At 45.0% G+C, this 16,723-nt stretch overlaps 1 protein-coding gene across 1 annotated transcript in view; it reads right to left on the bottom strand.

The window, feature by feature from the left end:
* Positions 1-348: 348 nt before the first annotated feature.
* ccdc171 (coiled-coil domain containing 171) overlaps positions 349-16,723 on the bottom strand; it is a gene marked incomplete at both ends in the record, with an annotated part of 21,472 nt that continues 5,097 nt past the window's right edge. Inside the window, 11 exons of the mRNA XM_079215880.1 lie at positions 349-561; positions 715-867; positions 1,542-1,673; positions 1,795-1,849; positions 2,777-2,922; positions 3,012-3,191; positions 3,866-4,000; positions 4,211-4,377; positions 4,477-4,575; positions 6,750-7,137; positions 8,397-8,561. Of these exons, the coding sequence (XP_079072006.1) occupies positions 349-561; positions 715-867; positions 1,542-1,673; positions 1,795-1,849; positions 2,777-2,922; positions 3,012-3,191; positions 3,866-4,000; positions 4,211-4,377; positions 4,477-4,575; positions 6,750-7,137; positions 8,397-8,561 (1,833 nt within the window). The remainder of the gene's footprint in view (positions 562-714; positions 868-1,541; positions 1,674-1,794; positions 1,850-2,776; positions 2,923-3,011; positions 3,192-3,865; positions 4,001-4,210; positions 4,378-4,476; positions 4,576-6,749; positions 7,138-8,396; positions 8,562-16,723) is intronic.

The following is a 16,723-nucleotide window of genomic DNA, read 5'->3' as shown; positions in this document are numbered from 1 at the left end:
TGAGGACACACACACACACACACACACACAGAGTTGTGGTGCCGATTCAGCAGTAAATTTAAATGTTTGTCGTGTTTTTTCATCTTCTGGTTGAAAACTTTTCTCACACATGAAATGACTGAAAACACACACACACACACACACACACACACACACACACTCTTTCAGTCATCCAGCTGTTAAGCAGAAACACTATGATTCTACTGATTGTCTCCAAAAACTACACACTATAAAAAATAAAATAAAATAAAAAAAAAAAAAATATATATATATATATATATATATATATATATATTTATATATATATATTTATTTATTTATTTATTATATATATAATAGTTCACAGATCTATCTTCTTCCTCCTCTGCTCTTCCTCGGTGCTTTCCTCTCCCTCGTTTTGGGACTCTTCAAGGGTTTAGAGATGGCCGGCTGGGGGGCGGGGTTTGTCCGGGTGGGGGCGGGGCTTATCCGGACTGACGGCTCCTTCGACAAATCAGAGACAGGGACCGGCTGAGCGGCTCCCGCGTCAGCGAATGGAAAAGTTTCAGGAAACTCAGCCAGCTGAAACACGGACAAAGTGACATTATTGCTTATTTATTTGTTATTATTTATTTAATATGCTATAATATTACAAGTCATAAGGGTTTTTATTTATTTAAATGTTTTCTGCTGTATTTAAATAAAGTTAAGCGTAGGGTCAAGTGAGCGTCTCACGGGGACGTAGGCCCGGTTGTCACGGAGACAGGCGTCCTGCAGCTCGCCGCGCAGCGCGGTCACGTGACCTCTGGAGGCGGAGACTTCCTGCTCCAGCCAACCAATCCTGGAGCTGCAGGTGTGACACAGCTGAGAGACGGAGGACAGGAGACTCTGCAGAGAGAGAGGGTGAGAGGGTGAGGGAGGGAGGGAGAGAGAGGGTGAATGAGTGAGGGCGGGAGGGAGGGAGAGAGAGAGAGAGAGGGTGAGGGAGGGAGAGAGGGAGGGAGTGAGAGAGTGAATGAATGAGAGTGAGTGAAAGAGTGAATGAGTGAGTGAGAGTGTTTGAGTGAGTGAATGAATGAGAGTGAGTGAGAGAGTGAAAGAGTGAGAGTGTTTGAGTGAGTGAGAGAGTGAATGAATGAGAGTGAGTGAGAGAGTGAATGAGTGAGTGAGAGTGTTTGAGTGAGTGAGAGAGTGAATAAGTAAGTTAGTTAGTGAGTGCGAGAGTGAATGAGTGAGTGAGAGAGTGAATAAGTGAGTTAGTTAGTGAGTGCGAGAGTGAATGAGTGAGTGTGAGAGTGAATGAGTGAGTGAGAGAGTGAATGAGTGAGTGAATGAGTGAGAGAGTGAATGAGTGAGTTAGATCGTGAGTGAGAGAGTGAATGAGTGAGTGAGAGAGTGAATGAGTGAGAGTGAATGAGTGAGTGAGTGAGTGAATGAGTGAGTTAGTTAGTGAGTGAGAGAGTGAGTGAGTGAATGAATAAGTGAATAAGTGAGTGAGTGAGTGAATAAGTGAGTGAGTGAGTGAGTCAGCAGGATGAACAGCAAGATGTTGGTTCATAAACCTGGCACGCTGCCACCTCAGGAGCTCCCATGATGCTCTCTGCTCCACTCAGATCCAGGTGTTCCCTGGGTAACGGCAGGGGGCGGGGCGGTGCTGACGGGGAGCGACGTGATTGGACGAGACTCTCTCTCACCTAAAGACCACACAGATGTTACCAGATGTGTAAATGTTGCTGTTCTGTGTGTTTATATATATATTCTTTATTTATGTATGTATATATATATATATGTATATTTATCATGTATTGTCTCCACCTCCTTGTAACTCGTCTCTGCAGCCTTCATGTTGCTGATCAGATAATCTTTACGTCTAGGAAACACAGAAAAAGAGAATAAAGGACACATGACAGAGGGACATTAGTTAAGATGTGAGACAGATGAGAGACAGGTTTGAGACAGGTGTGAGACAGGTGAGAGAGGTGTGAGACAGGTGAGAGACAGGTGTGAGACAGGTGTGAGACAGGTGAGAGAGGTGTGAGACAGGTGAGAGACAGGTGTGAGACAGGTGTGAGACAGGTGAGAGAGGTGTGAGACAGGTGAGAGACAGGTGTGAGACAGGTGTGAGACAGGTGAGACAGGTGTGAGACAGTTGAGACAGATGAGACAGGTGAGACAGAGGTGAGACAGGTGTGAGAAAGGTGTGAGACAGATGAGACAGGTGTGAGACATATGAGACAGGTGTGAGACAGGTGTGAGACAGATGAGACAGGTGTGAGACAGGTGAGAGACAGATGAGACAGGTGTGAGACAGGTGAGAGACAGATGAGACAGATGTGAGACATATGAGACAGGTGAGAGACAGGTGTGAGACAGGTATGAGACAGGTGTGAGACAGTTGAGCCAGGTGTGATACAGGTAAGACAGGTGTGAGACATATGAGACAGGTATGAGACAGGTGTGAGACAGTTGAGCCAGGTGTGATACAGGTAAGACAGGTGTGAGACAGGCATGATACATATGAGACAGGTGAGACAGGTGAGAGACAGGTGAGAGACAGGTGAGACAGGTGTGAGACAGGTGAGACAGATGAGAGACAGATGAGACAGATGTGAGACATATGAGACAGGTGAGAGACAGGTGTGAGACAGGTATGAGACAGGTGTGAGACAGTTGAGCCAGGTGTGATACAGGTGAGACAGGTGTGAGACAGGTGAGAGACAGGTGAGAGACAGGTGAGAGACAGGTGAGACAGGTGTGAGACAGGTGAGACAGGTGTGAGACAGGTGAGACAGGTTACCTGGCGGCGGCCCTCAGCTCGTCCTCGATCCTCTGCTGTCTCTCCTCCAGCTGCCTCCTCTCCTTCTGAACCCCAGACAGGTGTTTACCCAGAACCCTCAGCGAGCGCTCCTTCCTGCTCACCTCCTGCCGCGCCTCCAGCAGAGCCTGCAGAGAGGCGTGGCTTGTTACCTGGGTTACACCACCATGTCTACTACTGGACTCACCTGCTGCAGCTGGTGCAGGTGAGCTCGTACCTGCGCGGTGTGCTTCAGCGTGCGCTGCGTGGCGGCGTGCTCGGCGGCGTGCGCGTGGACGCGGCGCTGCAGCGCCTGCAGCCGCTCCGTCTGATCCTGGACCAGAGGATGAGCTTCCTGCTCCCTACTGAGAGCCTGTTGGAGCTCCACACACACACTGTGGAACCGCTGCAGCGGGACCTGCACACACACACACACACACACACACACACACACACACACACACACACACACGCACACACACACACACACACACACACACACACACACACAGACATACACACACAGACAAACACACACACACACACACACACACAGACAAACAGACACACACAGACAAACAGACACACACAGACATACACACATATATACACACACACACATATACACACAGACACACACATAGACAAACAGACACACACATAGACAAACAGACACACACACATACACACAGACAAACAGACACACACAGACATACACACATATACACACACACACACACACATGTACACACACACACAGACAAACAGACACACACACACAAACACATACACACATACAAACAGACACACACACACACACACATACAAACACAGACAAACAGACACACACACACAGACACACACACACATACACAGACAAACAGACACACATACACACACACACACAGACACACACACAGACACACACACACAAACACATACACACATACAAACAGACACACATACACACACACACACACACACACAGACACACACACAGACACACACACAGTCAGGCATGTGCGTTCATCAGACAGACAGCACAGGTGTGTGCGTGTGTGTGTGTGTGTGTGTGTGTGTGTGCAGCCTCACCGTCCTGCAGGTGTCCTCTCTCTCCTGCCTCTTCTGATTGGCCACGTCCAGCCTCAGGCTCCGCCTCTCCACCTCGGCCGAGTGCAGCCGTTGGCTGAGCACCAGGAAGTGCTGCTGCAGGCTGGACACCAGGGCCTGAGGTCAAAGGTCAGCAGCAACACATGTGTTAATACATACTAAAGATAAAAGCTTTGTGATAAATATATTAATAAATACTGAAATGTATTATTTAAATATTTAAATAAATATTTATTAATTTAAATATTGAACTATTTAAATATAGAATACTTATTAAAAAACACCTTCATGTGTTAAATAAACGAATGAATAATTAGTGAGTCAGACCTTGCTGTTTGGCCGTGGAGGCGTCCGTCTCAGTCCGAGTCTCAGCCGGCCGCTCAGCGTGTCCTCGTCCAATCGGTGAGGAGCCGCGTCCGATTGGTCGAGAAGACGATCCAGGAGGCGGGACAAAGCGGAGCGAGCCAATGACATCACGTCTGGAGGGGCGGAGCCTAGAGAATCAGAAGGAGATGTAACGTCTGCACGAGCGCATATGAACATACTTACTGTGTGTGTGTGTGTGTGTGTGTGTGTGTGTGTGTGTGTGTTACCGGTGTGCGTTAGCGCCCCCTGCAGGTCGGACATGGAGGACAGAATGACAGAGGAGAGAACTTTGGAGCGAAGCCAACGAGCACACACCCCTTTACCACCTTCCTCCTCCTCCTCTTCCTCCTCCTCCTCCTCTTCATCTTTATCTGAAACACAAATGGGTTTTATTAATTAAAACTGATCCAGAAAAACAAAACGAAATTCTGCAGAAGAAGAAAGTTCAGAGGAGGAAGAAGAAGATAAGAAGAAAAACAGCCTTCTCTGTTGTCACTCATGAGACCACGCCCCCAGAGGTGAGACCACGCCCCTCTATGTGAGACCACGCCCCTATAAAACTATTTTTATCCAAATGATCAACACTATGGATCCTGGATTTGGCTCCATGAGAGTCAGAGAGTCAGGAAGAACCTCACTGAGCTTCTAAAAGGTTCTGCGTTGGCCGGGAATCAAACCCGGGTCAACTGCTTGGAAGGCAGCTATGCTCACCACTATACCACCAACACCTTGTGAGCACATCTGGACCAGTCTGTGGTCCACGCTCGCTCGCTCCCTCTCTCTCTCTCTCTCTTTCTCTCTCCCTCCCTTTCCAACCTCTCTCTCTCTTTCAATCTCTCTCCCCCTGCAGCTGGGCGATCTACACAGAGAGAGGGGGAGAGAGAGAGAGAGAGAGAGAGAGAGAGAGAGAGAGAGAGAGAGAGAGAGAGAGAGAAAGAGAGAGAGAGAGAGAGAGAGAGAGGAAGGCAGAGAGCGAGCGTGGAGCACAGACTGGTCCAGATGTGCTCACAAGGCGTTGGTGGTATAGTGGTGAGCATAGCTGCCTTCCAAGCAGTTGACCCGGGTTCGATTCCCGGCCAACGCAGAACCTTTTAGAAGCTCAGTGAGGTTCTTCCTAAAATTGGGTTTAGGTTTGGACTCAAACCACCGGCTTCTTCCCTCTGACCCCAAACATCTTTCACATGCTGAGTCATCACACACATCATGTGATGACTCAGCAGGTCAACCGCCATCTTGTTTTATTAGTTTGAAACTTCCTGTAAAGTGACCTCTGCATTGAACACATCCTCAGTAATAGGAGCTGCTGTGAAGGTGAGAAGGAGGAAGAGGAGGAGGAGGAAGAAAAAAGTTATGAGGATGGAAAAGAAGAAAACTCACCAGCTGATTCACAGTCCTTCCTTCCTGCTGTCAGGCTGCACAACCAGCTGAGCTCCCAGTAGACCACAACACACTTAAATCACTTCAACTGGTGCAATATAAATACTTTTATTTACTTTTTATTCCCTCTGTTTATATATTACTGTGATTATTTGTATTCTTTAATGTTTTTATTACTATTTTTAACTGTTTATTTATATTACTTGTTTTTTATTTTACTATGTGTCTCTGGTCTGCACTGCTGCTGTAATCCTGCAATGTCCCCACTGCGGGACTAATAAAGGATTTCATTGGCCGTCCGAAACGCCTGTCATCTGAGCTGTATGACGTGACAGGCTTGAGCCACGTAAGGAAATAGAGGCTGAGCCTGAACTTCAACGTAGCTTCTGGTTGGGTAATGTAGCCTGTCAGTCAGGACATGAAGCTCTTATTGGTTCAAGTGGGGATCCAATAGAAAGCTTAGATTTAGGCCATCATTTGATAGCGAGTTTGTAGCTGTGCTCTCATGCAAACTTGCTTTTCCTCTGAAAACAAAAATGTATTCTTTCATATCTTCCAGCTGATATGAAATGATGCAACGCCAGTTGGTGGATATTTATGGATGTAATCAGTCTTGATTTTCAAATCGTTTGTTTGTTTGTTGTTGTCTGACAAAAGTCTTGTTTGTAGCTGCTGTGGTGGTCTGATCTCGAATCACAAGAATCGTAGGTTTCCAGAAACATATGGCACTCGTACCGAACTATAAATAGAGGCACAGTGAACAATAGAATGTCCAGTAAAGGACGGCAGAACGTTAACAGGTTAGTTTATCTTAAAGTGGAGTAAGAAGAAGGTGAGGAGGAGAGGAAGAAAGTTAGGAGAAGAAAGAAGGAGCAGGAGAGGAAGAAGAAGCGATAGATGACAGGTCCAGATGTGTTGACAAAGCGTTGGTGGTATAGTGGTGAGCATAGCTGCCTTCCAAGCAGTTGACCTGGGTTCGATTCCCGGCCAACGCAGAACCTTTTAGAAGCTCAGTGAGGTTTGATTGAAGGTTTGGACTCAAACCACCGCAAAGAAGAGGAATAAAGATGGGAGGAAGAGGAAGAAGAAGATCCCCGCCGACCTGAGCTCGTTGCCTCTCGACCCTCCTCTGTTGCCGTGGCGACGCCTCCACAGACGGCCCCTCCCCCCTCCAGGCGGAACAGCACCGTGGAGCGTCGGGTCAGAGCGCTCCACCTCCCCAGCGCCAGCACCGCGCACACGCCGCTCCTCCAGCGCCTCCTGGCCGCGCCGCGCCTCCTCTCCTCCTCCTCCTCCTCCCCCTCCTCCCCCAGCGCCCCGGCCAGACTCCTCACCCCCTCCTCCAGCGCCTCCCTCTCCGCCAGCCGCCGGCTCAGCAGCGCCTTCTGCTGGCAGAGCGCCGCCAGGCGGACAGCGGCGTGCCTCAGGGCGCCGGCCAGCAGGGAGGAGGCCGAGAGCAGGGAGGACGACTCCCCCCGGCTGAGGGAGAGGGAGGAGGCCAGGGAGGAGCCCTGAGAGAGAGAGAGCTGAGAGAGGGGCGAGGGAGAGAGAGGTTTTAGAAAAACCTTTACTTTCCTTAAAACAAAACAAACAACTTACTTATCACAAAAACTAAAAAACAAAAGAAATAGAGAGAGGAGACAGACAGGAAGAGAGAGAGACAAAGAAAGAAAGAGAGAGGAGAGAGACAGGAAGAGAGACAGGAAGAGGGAGACAAAGAAAGAAAGAGGAGAGACAGGAAGAGAGACAGGAAGAGAGACAGGAAGAGGGAGAGACAAAGAAAGAAAGAGAGAGGAGAGACAGAAAGAAAGCGACAGAAAGAAAGAGAGGAGAGACAGGAAGAGAGAAAAAGAAAGAAAGAGAGACAGAAAGAAAGAAAGAGAGGAGAGACAGGAAGAGAGAAAAAGAAAGAAAGAGAGAGGAGAGACAGGAAGAAAGAGAGGAGAGAAAGGAAGAGAGAAAAAGAAAGAAAGAGAGAGGAGAGACAGGAAGAGAGACAGGAAGAGGTAGACAAAGAAAGAAAGAGGAGAGACAGGAAGAGAGACAGGAAGAGGGAGACAAAGAAAGAAAGAGAGAGACAGAAAGAAAGAGAGGAGAGACAGGAAGAGAGAAAAAGAAAGAAAGAGAGAGGAGAGACAGGAAGAGAGAGACAAAGAAAGAAAGAAAGAGAGAGACAGAAAGAAAGAGAGGAGAGACAGGAATAGAGAAAAAGAAAGAAAGAGAGAGGAGAGAGACAGAAAGAAAGCGACAGAAAGAAAGAGAGGAGAGACAGGAAGAGAGAAAAAGAAAGAAAGACAACGAAAGAAAGAAAGAGAGAGAAAGAAAGAGACAAGAAGAGAGGAGAGACAGGAAGAGAGAAGGAGAAACATGAATCTTCACTTCTATTATTTCATATTGTTTCTGTTTCTCTTGAAGACAAAATGTTTCCTCTTTTCTTCCTTCAGCTGCTGCTGACTCAGCAAGACGTGTGTGTGTGTGTGTGTGTGTGTGTGTGTGTTACCTGCAGCTCCCTCTGCAGTCGCGTTACAGTGTGTGTGTGTGTGTGTGTGTGTGTGTGTGTGTGTGTGTGTGTGTTACCTGCAGCTCCCTCTGCAGTTGCGTCACAGTGTGTGTGTGTGTGTGTGTGTGTGTGTGTGTGTGTGTGTGTGTGTGTGTGTGTGTGTGTGTGTGTGTGTGTGTTACCTGCAGCTCCCTCTGCAGTTGCGTCACAGTGTGTGTGTGTGTGTGTGTGTGTGTGTGTGTGTGTGTGTGTGTGTGTGTGTGTTACCTGCAGCTCCCTCTGCAGTTGCGTCACAGTGTGTGTGTGTCGGCTGCTCTGCGCCTCGTCCCTCCTCCTCACGCTCTGCTCCACACGAGACAACACACACTCCTGGCTGCGCTGCAGCTCACGCACACACACACTCTTCTTGTCACACACACGCTGCAGCTGGGCGATCTACAGAGAGAAAGAGAGAGAGAGAGAGAGAGAGGGGGAGTGAGAGAGAGGAGGGGCGAGCGAGTGTGAGACGGGGACTGATCCAGATGTGTTCACAAGGCGTTGGTGGTATAGTGGTGAGCATAGCTGCCTTCCAAGCAGTTGACCCGGGTTCGATTCCCGGCCAACGCAGAACCTTTTAGAAGTCGTATAGTACGAAAGCGCATTGCATTCACTGGATAAAAAAAATAGACCTCTTTTCTCGTAATTACGACATCCTGATCTCGTAATTACGAGAAAAGATAAAGGAAACGTCTGTAAATCCTCTCTCAGTGGCAATGATGGTGCTATCGCAGTTAATCTGCTATTGTTACCTTCTCTGTTTGAGACACTGGGAAATACTGTTGTTTCTAAAAAATGAGGATGGTATTAAATGTAGTATGTCAACACTGCGCACTTTTAGAAGTCATAGAACACTGAGGGGGTCAGCCGCCATCTTGTTTTACTAGTTTGAAACTTGAGGAAGAAGAAAGTGAGGAAGAGGAAAGTTAGGAGGAGGAGGAAGGTTTGGAGCATGAAAGTTAGGAGGAAGAAGAAAGTTAGGAGGAAGAGGAATAAGGTTTGGAGCATGAAAGTTAGGAGGAAGAAAGTTAGGAGAAAGAAAGTTAGGAGGAAGAAAGTTAGGAGGAAGAAAGTTAGGAAGAAGAAAGTTAGGAAGAAGAAAGTTAGAAGGAAGAAAGTTAGGAAGAAGAAAGTTAGAAGGAAGAAAGTTAGGAAGAAGAAAGTTAGAAGGAAGAAAGTTAGGAAGAAGAAAGTTAGAAGGAAGAAAGTTAAGAGGAAGAAAGTTAGGAGGAGGAGAAAGAAGAAAGTTAGGAAGAAGAAAGTTAGGAGGAAGAAAGTTAGGAGGAAGAAAGTTAGGAGGATGAAAGTTAGGAGGAAGAAGAAAGTTAAGTGGAAGAAAGTTAGGAAAAAGAAAGTTTGGAGGAGAAAAAAGAAAGTTAGGAAGAAGAAAGTTAGGAAGAAGAAAGTTAGGAGGAAGAAAGTTAGGAGGATGAAAGTTAGGAAGAAGAAAGTTAGGAGGAAGAAAGTTAGGAAGAAGAAAGTTAGGAGGAAGAAGAACGTTAAGTGGAAGAAAGTTAGGAAGAAGAAAGTTTGGAGGAGGAGAAAGAAGAAAGTTAGGAAGAAGAAAGTTAGGAGGATGAAAGTTAGGAAGAAGAAATGTAAGAGGAAGAAAGTCAGGAGGAAGAAAGTTAGGAAGAAGAAAGTTAGGAGGAAGAAGAAAGTTAGGAGGAAGAAAGTTTGGAGGAAGAAAGTTAGGAAGAAGAAAGTTTGGAGGAGGAGAAAGAAGAAAGTTAGGAAGAAGAAATGTAAGAGGAAGAAAGTCAGGAGGAAGAAAGTTAGGAAGAAGAAAGTTAGGAGGAAGAAGAAAGTTAGGAGGAAGAAAGTTAGGAGGAAGAAAGTTAGGAAGAAGAAAGTTTGGAGGAAGAAAGTTAGGAAGAAGAAAGTTTGGAGGAGGAGAAAGAAGAAAGTTAGGAAGAAGAAAGTTTGGAGGAGGAGAAAGAAGAAAGTTAGGAGGAAGAAAGTTTGGAGGAGGAGAAAGAAGAAAGTTAGGAAGAAGAAAGTTTGGAGGAGGAGAAAGAAGAAAGTTAGGAAGAAGAAAGTTAAGTGGAAGAAAGTTAGGAAGAAGAAAGTTTGGAGGAGGAGAAAGAAGAAAGTTAGGAAGAAGAAAGTTTGGAGGAGGAGAAAGAAGAAAGTTAGGAGGAAGAAAGTTTGGAGGAGGAGAAAGAAGAAAGTTAGGAAGAAGAAAGTTAAGTGGAAGAAAGTTAGGAAGAAGAAAGTTTGGAGGAGGAGAAAGAAGAAAGTTAGGAGGAAGAAAGTTTGGAGGAGGAGAAAGAAGAAAGTTAGGAGGAAGAAAGTTTGGAGGAGGAGAAAGAAGAAAGTTAGGAAGAAGAAAGTTAAGTGGAAGAAAGTTAGGAAGAAGAAAGTTTGGAGGAGGAGAAAGAAGAAAGTTAGGAGGAAGAAAGTTTGGAGGAGGAGAAAGAAGAAAGTTAGGAGGAAGAAAGTTTGGAGGAGGAGAAAGAAGAAAGTTAGGAAGAAGAAAGTTAAGTGGAAGAAAGTTAGGAGGAAGAAAGTTTGGAGGAGGAGAAAGAAGAAAGTTAGGAAGAAGAAAGTTAGGAAGAAGAAAGTTAGGAGGAAGAAAGTTAGGAAGAAGAAAGTTTGGAGGAGGAGAAAGAAGAAAGTTAGGAGGAAGAAAGTTTGGAGGAGGAGAAAGAAGAAAGTTAGGAGGAAGAAAGTTTGGAGGAGGAGAAAGAAGAAAATTAGGAGGAAGAAAGTTTGGAGAATAAAAGTTGGGAGGAAGAAAGTTTGGAGGAGGAGAAAGAAGAAAATTAGGAGGAAGAAAGTTTGGAGAATAAAAGTTGGGAGGAAGAAAGTTTGGAGGAGGAGAAAGAAGAAAGTTAGGAAGAAGAAAGTTTGGAGGAAGAAAGTTTGGAGGAAGAGAAAGAAGAAAGTTAGGAAGAAGAAAGTTTGGAGGAGGAGAAAGAAGAAAGTTAGGAAGAAGAAAGTTTGGAGGAGGAGAAAGAAGAAAGTTAGGAAGAAGAAAGTTAAGTGGAAGAAAGTTAGGAAAAAGAAAGTTTGGAGGAGAAAAAAGAAAGTTAGGAAGAAGAAAGTTAGGAAGAAGAAAGTTAGGAGGAAGAAAGTTAGGAGGATGAAAGTTAGGAAGAAGAAAGTTAGGAGGAAGAAAGTTAGGAAGAAGAAAGTTAGGAGGAAGAAGAACGTTAAGTGGAAGAAAGTTAGGAAGAAGAAAGTTTGGAGGAGGAGAAAGAAGAAAGTTAGGAAGAAGAAAGTTAGGAGGATGAAAGTTAGGAAGAAGAAAGTTAGGAAGAAGAAATGTAAGAGGAAGAAAGTCAGGAGGAAGAAAGTTAGGAAGAAGAAAGTTAGGAGGAAGAAGAAAGTTAGGAGGAAGAAAGTTAGGAAGAAGAAAGTTAGGAGGAAGAAAGTTAGGAAGAAGAAAGTTTGGAGGAGGAGAAAGAAGAAAGTTAGGAGGAAGAAAGTTTGGAGGAGGAGAAAGAAGAAAGTTAGGAGGAAGAAAGTTTGGAGGAGGAGAAAGAAGAAAATTAGGAGGAAGAAAGTTTGGAGAATAAAAGTTGGGAGGAAGAAAGTTTGGAGGAGGAGAAAGAAGAAAATTAGGAGGAAGAAAGTTTGGAGAATAAAAGTTGGGAGGAAGAAAGTTTGGAGGAGGAGAAAGAAGAAAGTTAGGAAGAAGAAAGTTTGGAGGAGGAGAAAGAAGAAAGTTAGGAGGAAGAAAGTTTGGAGGAAGAGAAAGAAGAAAGTTAGGAAGAAGAAAGTTTGGAGGAGGAGAAAGAAGAAAGTTAGGAAGAAGAAAGTTTGGAGGAGGAGAAAGAAGAAAGTTAGGAAGAAGAAAGTTAAGTGGAAGAAAGTTAGGAAGAAGAAAGTTTGGAGGGGGAGAAAGAAGAAAGTCAGGAAGAAGAAAGTTAAGTGGAAGAAAGTTAGGAAGAAGAAAGTTTGAAGGAGGAGAAAGAAGAAAGTTAGGAGGAAGAAAGTTTGGAGGAGGAGAAAGAAGAAAGTTAGGAGGAAGAAAGTTTGGAGGAGGAGAAAGAAGAAAATTAGGAGGAAGAAAGTTTGGAGAATAAAAGTTGGGAGGAAGAAAGTTAGAAAGGACGAGGAGGAGGAAGAATACGGTGAGGAAGAAAATTAGGAGGAGGAGGAAGAAGAAAGTTAGGAGGAGGAAAAATACGGTGAGGAGGAAGAAGAAGCGACAGATAACTGATCCAGATGTGTTCACAAGGCGTTGGTGGTATAGTGGTGAGCATAGCTGCCTTCCAAGCAGTTGACCCGGGTTCGATTCCCGGCCAACGCAGAACCTTTTAGAAGCTCAGTGAGGTTCTTCCTGATTGAAAGACTGGACTCAAACCACCAGCTTCTTCCCCGATGCCGAGTCATCACATGCATCACACGCATCATGTGACCTACACTCTGTAGAGGTTAGCCGCCATCTTGTTTTACTAGTTTGAACCTTCCCTCAGTACGAGGACGACCCGATGTAACAGCCCAAATGAACCCGGCCCAGAGTAGACCCAGGTATAAATAGCCGAGGCCAGACTATACCCCTCCAGGCCAGAGTATACCCCATAGTGTATATTTGTAGCAATGCATACACTGATTGTAAAATACTGTTATCATATTTTGTGCCTTATCTATACGTATTTTTTATCTTTTGAATCTTGAATGTAATGTCAGGTAATCTTCAAATGCACCGACTGCAGTCACAAAACGGACTAAAATAAAGGACAAAAAAAAAAAGGAACAAACTATTACAATACTTTAAACTCTCAGAGGTCCGTTACAGTCACTACCAAACCAGATTGGATGCATTTCAAATGCATGAATTTGTGTCCATGAAGCATCCCGTGTTGGTTCAACTGCTCCTGCAGAAACAGAGGACATCCAGCGCGTCAGGCTGGGCTTTCCGCCTGAACAATCCTAACGGCTTGAGATGCCTGCGCAGTGTTGACATACTACATTTAATACCATCCTCATTTTTTAGAAACAACAGTATTTCCCAGTGTCTCAAACAGAGAAGGTAACAATAGCAGATTAACTGCGATAGCACCATCATTGCCACTGAGAGAGGATTTACAGACAATTCCTTTTTTGTCTATTTTTTTTTTATCCAGTGAATGCAATGCGCTTCCGTACTATACGACTTGTAAAAGGCTCTGCGTTGGCCGGGAATCGAACCCGGGTCAACTGCTTGGAAGGCAGCTATGCTCACCACTATACCACCAACGCCTCGTGAACACATCTGGATCAGTTATCTGTCGCTTCTTCTTCCTCCTCACCTTCTTCCTCTTCTTCCTAACTTTCTTCCTCTTAACTTTCTTCCTCTTAACTTTCTTCGTCTTAACTTTCTTCCACCTCCTCCTAACTTTCTTCCTCCTAACTTTCATCCACCTCCTCCTAACTTTCTTCCACCTAACTTTCTTCCTCCTAACTTTCATCCACCTCCTCCTAACTTTCTTCCACCTAACTTTCTTCCACCTAACTTTCTTCCTCTTAACTTTCTTCCACCTCCTCCTGACTTTCTTCCTCTTACATTTCTTCTTCCTAACTTTCTTCTTCCTAACTTTCTTCCTCCTAACTTTCTTCTTCCTAACTTTCTTCCTCCTAACTTTCTTCCACCTAACTTTCTTCCAGGGGCGGTTTTGGACACGGGTGAACCGGGCAGCTGCCCAGGCGACACTTTTTCATTTCACGTGGGGGGCGGCACGACCACTTAAAAAAAAGAAAATATCATCTGGGCCGCGAAGCGGTTTTCCATTATCTATCATATCACTGTGTGGGGAATTGGAGAATTGGCGCCCCCTGCTTGCTAAGAAGGTGCCGTCTACAGATCATGTGTGTGTGTGTGGGGGGGGGGGGGGGGGGTAATAAATATGACGTAATACGACCGGCATAAAGACAATTATAAAGTGCATGAAGATACACATCACCATGACGCTGCATTAGTGGAGCCTGAGCTTGTTTCTCTGCTACGAGCCGGTCCGTCTCGGGGTGACGGGAGAAAAACACCGAGTCCCGACGTCTGTTGTTTATGTCCAGTCTACTGACTCTACTCCGTACCTTAAACCTTTATGTCACTCTGTCACTTCAGTAAAACCCGCTTCACAAAGACAGGGTGTTGGAATGGAGGCAGGGTTTCAGATCTCAGTAACTTTGCCTTGATTTTAATCCAGGACACTGAGTTGTAACGGACTTTTAAGTTTCACTTTTGGGGAAACGTGTCACAAGGTTACGTTTGAGGCTACGCACAGACGGATGTATCCGGTCTTTTTTCAAAATAAAACATTTTTCTGACTTTTAAAAAAAAATAAATTCTTTCTCTGCAGCCCGGTACCAAGGGACCCACGGACCGGGTTGGGGACCGCTGCTCTAATGCAATTAGTGGGCTTAAGTCAGTAGATCTCATATGATGACATTATTGATGATTTTGCATCAAGGAAGGCCAGAAAGGTTAAGTTTTAGTTTTAGTTTTGGTTTGTATTTTCTGTTCTTAGTGCAATAGTGTAATAATTATATGTTCTTTAGTGTGTTTTTACATGTGTGTTTATTTATTCTATATTGTATTTGCATATTATTCTTAATATTTTATATTATTGTATCTCTGCTCTTGTTCATTTTTTTCTATATCTGATTGTATATATATTTGGCACTTTTATACAGAATTGTGTGCATTGATTCTCTTAAGTGTGTTATTCAAATATTCTATTGAAGGATTTGTGCAATTGCGCTCAGAGGGGGTCTCGCCCGGGGCGTAGTTACATGTAGAACCGCCACTGCTTTCATCCTCCAAACCTGCTTCCTCTTCCTCCTAACTTTCCTCCTCCTAACTTTTATCCCCCAAATCTTCTTCCTCCTCCTCCTAACTTTCCTCTTCCTCACTTCCTTCTTCCTCAAGTTTCAAACTAGTAAAACAAGATGGCGGCTGACCCCCTCAGTGTTCTACGACTTCTAAAAGGTTCTGCGTTGGCCGGGAATCGAACCCGGGTCAACTGCTTGGAAGGCAGCTATGCTCACCACTATACCACCAACGCCTTGTGAACACATCTGGACCAGCTATCTCTCGCTTCCTCTTCCTCCTCCTCCTCACCGTATTCTTCCTCTTAACTTTCTTCCTCCTCCTAAATGCCTTGTGAACACATCTGGATCACTCTGAATATCTCTCTTTCTCTCTCCCTCCCTCCCTCTCTCTCTCCCTCTCCCTCCTCCCCCTCCTCCGTAGAGCACCCAACTGCAGGGGAGGGACAGATCGAGCGTGGAGCACAGACTGGTCCAGATGTGTTCACAAGGCGTTGGTGGTATAGTGGTGAGCATAGCTGCCTTCCAAGCAGTTGACCCGGGTTCGATTCCCGGCCAACGCAGAACCTTTTAGAAGCTCAGTGAGGTTCTTCCTGACTGAAGATTTGAATTCAAACCACCGGCTTCTTCTCTGTGACACCAAACATCTCCCAGATGCTGAGTCATCACACGCATCATGTGACCTACATTTTGTAGAGGTCAGCCGCCATCTTGTTTTACTAGTTTGAAACTCGTATACCCGGGTATAAATAGCCGGGTCCAGACTATACCCCTCCAGGCCAGAGTATACCCCATAGTGTATATTTGTAGCAATGCATACACTGATTGTAAAATACTGTTATCATATTTTGTGCCTTATCTATACGTATTTTTTACCTTTTGAATCTTGAATGTAATGTCAGGTAATCTTGATAGCTAGCTAACGTTAGCTAGCCAGGGAAGGGGTGTGACGTTCGTTATTGCCATTCAGTCAAAACCGTCATCAGGCTATTTTTTGGGGTCATTCCGTTGTGTCATGAAAATTTGACTAATATTAACAGCGTTAGCATTGATGTAGCGAGCTAGACAGTTTAACCAGATCTGATTCAAATAATCAACAGCTATCTTGGAATGACAAAAGCATGTCAGGCTGTCCAATTACACCAACATGCTTAATCACTAAATAAGAAGATGTAGCTTACTGGCCATCAGAGAGCGGGACAACTCTTTCATACATGCAGCTCACAGACATATATCCCAACTTGTGTATTACTCTGTGGATCAGTGCAACAGCTTCGTTTTAATGTGTAACACTACTGAGAAGTGTGGTAGTAATCTTTGATCTTTGTGGATGTTTTAATGTTATCAGTGTTTAACTTTGAACATTATATTGTAACATGGACTTGCTAGTCTTAGAAGTTGAAGTTTCAGGACGTAGTAATCTTTGATCTTTGTGGAAGTCTAATATTTGTTCAGTTTTTCTGGTTGAAGTAATAAAAGTCATAAGTAATTAAAAAAATGGCAAAGCTGAACCCCCAATAAAATGTTGAAACATTAAGTAATTCTTGTGTATATCACTCAGATATCATAGCGGTATAATGAGGGGTATAAATTGGCCTAGGCCATAATATACCCTGGGTATAATCTGGAATGAGGGGTATGAATTGGCCCCTTTAACCCTGGGTATAGTCGGGACTGGGGGTATATTATGGCCTGCTACACCGGGAATCGAACCGCCGGCCCGCTCTCCTCCCCAACGGGCTCACCTTGCCGTCGGCCTGGTGGAGGTCAGAGGTCAGCCGGTCCAGCTGCTCGGTGATGACGTC

The sequence above is a fragment of the Taurulus bubalis genome (assembly GCF_910589615.1).
Source record: "Taurulus bubalis genome assembly, chromosome: 3".
Classification (NCBI taxonomy): Eukaryota; Metazoa; Chordata; class Actinopteri; order Perciformes; family Cottidae; genus Taurulus; species Taurulus bubalis.
This window is presented reverse-complemented; position numbering and strand designations above follow the sequence as displayed.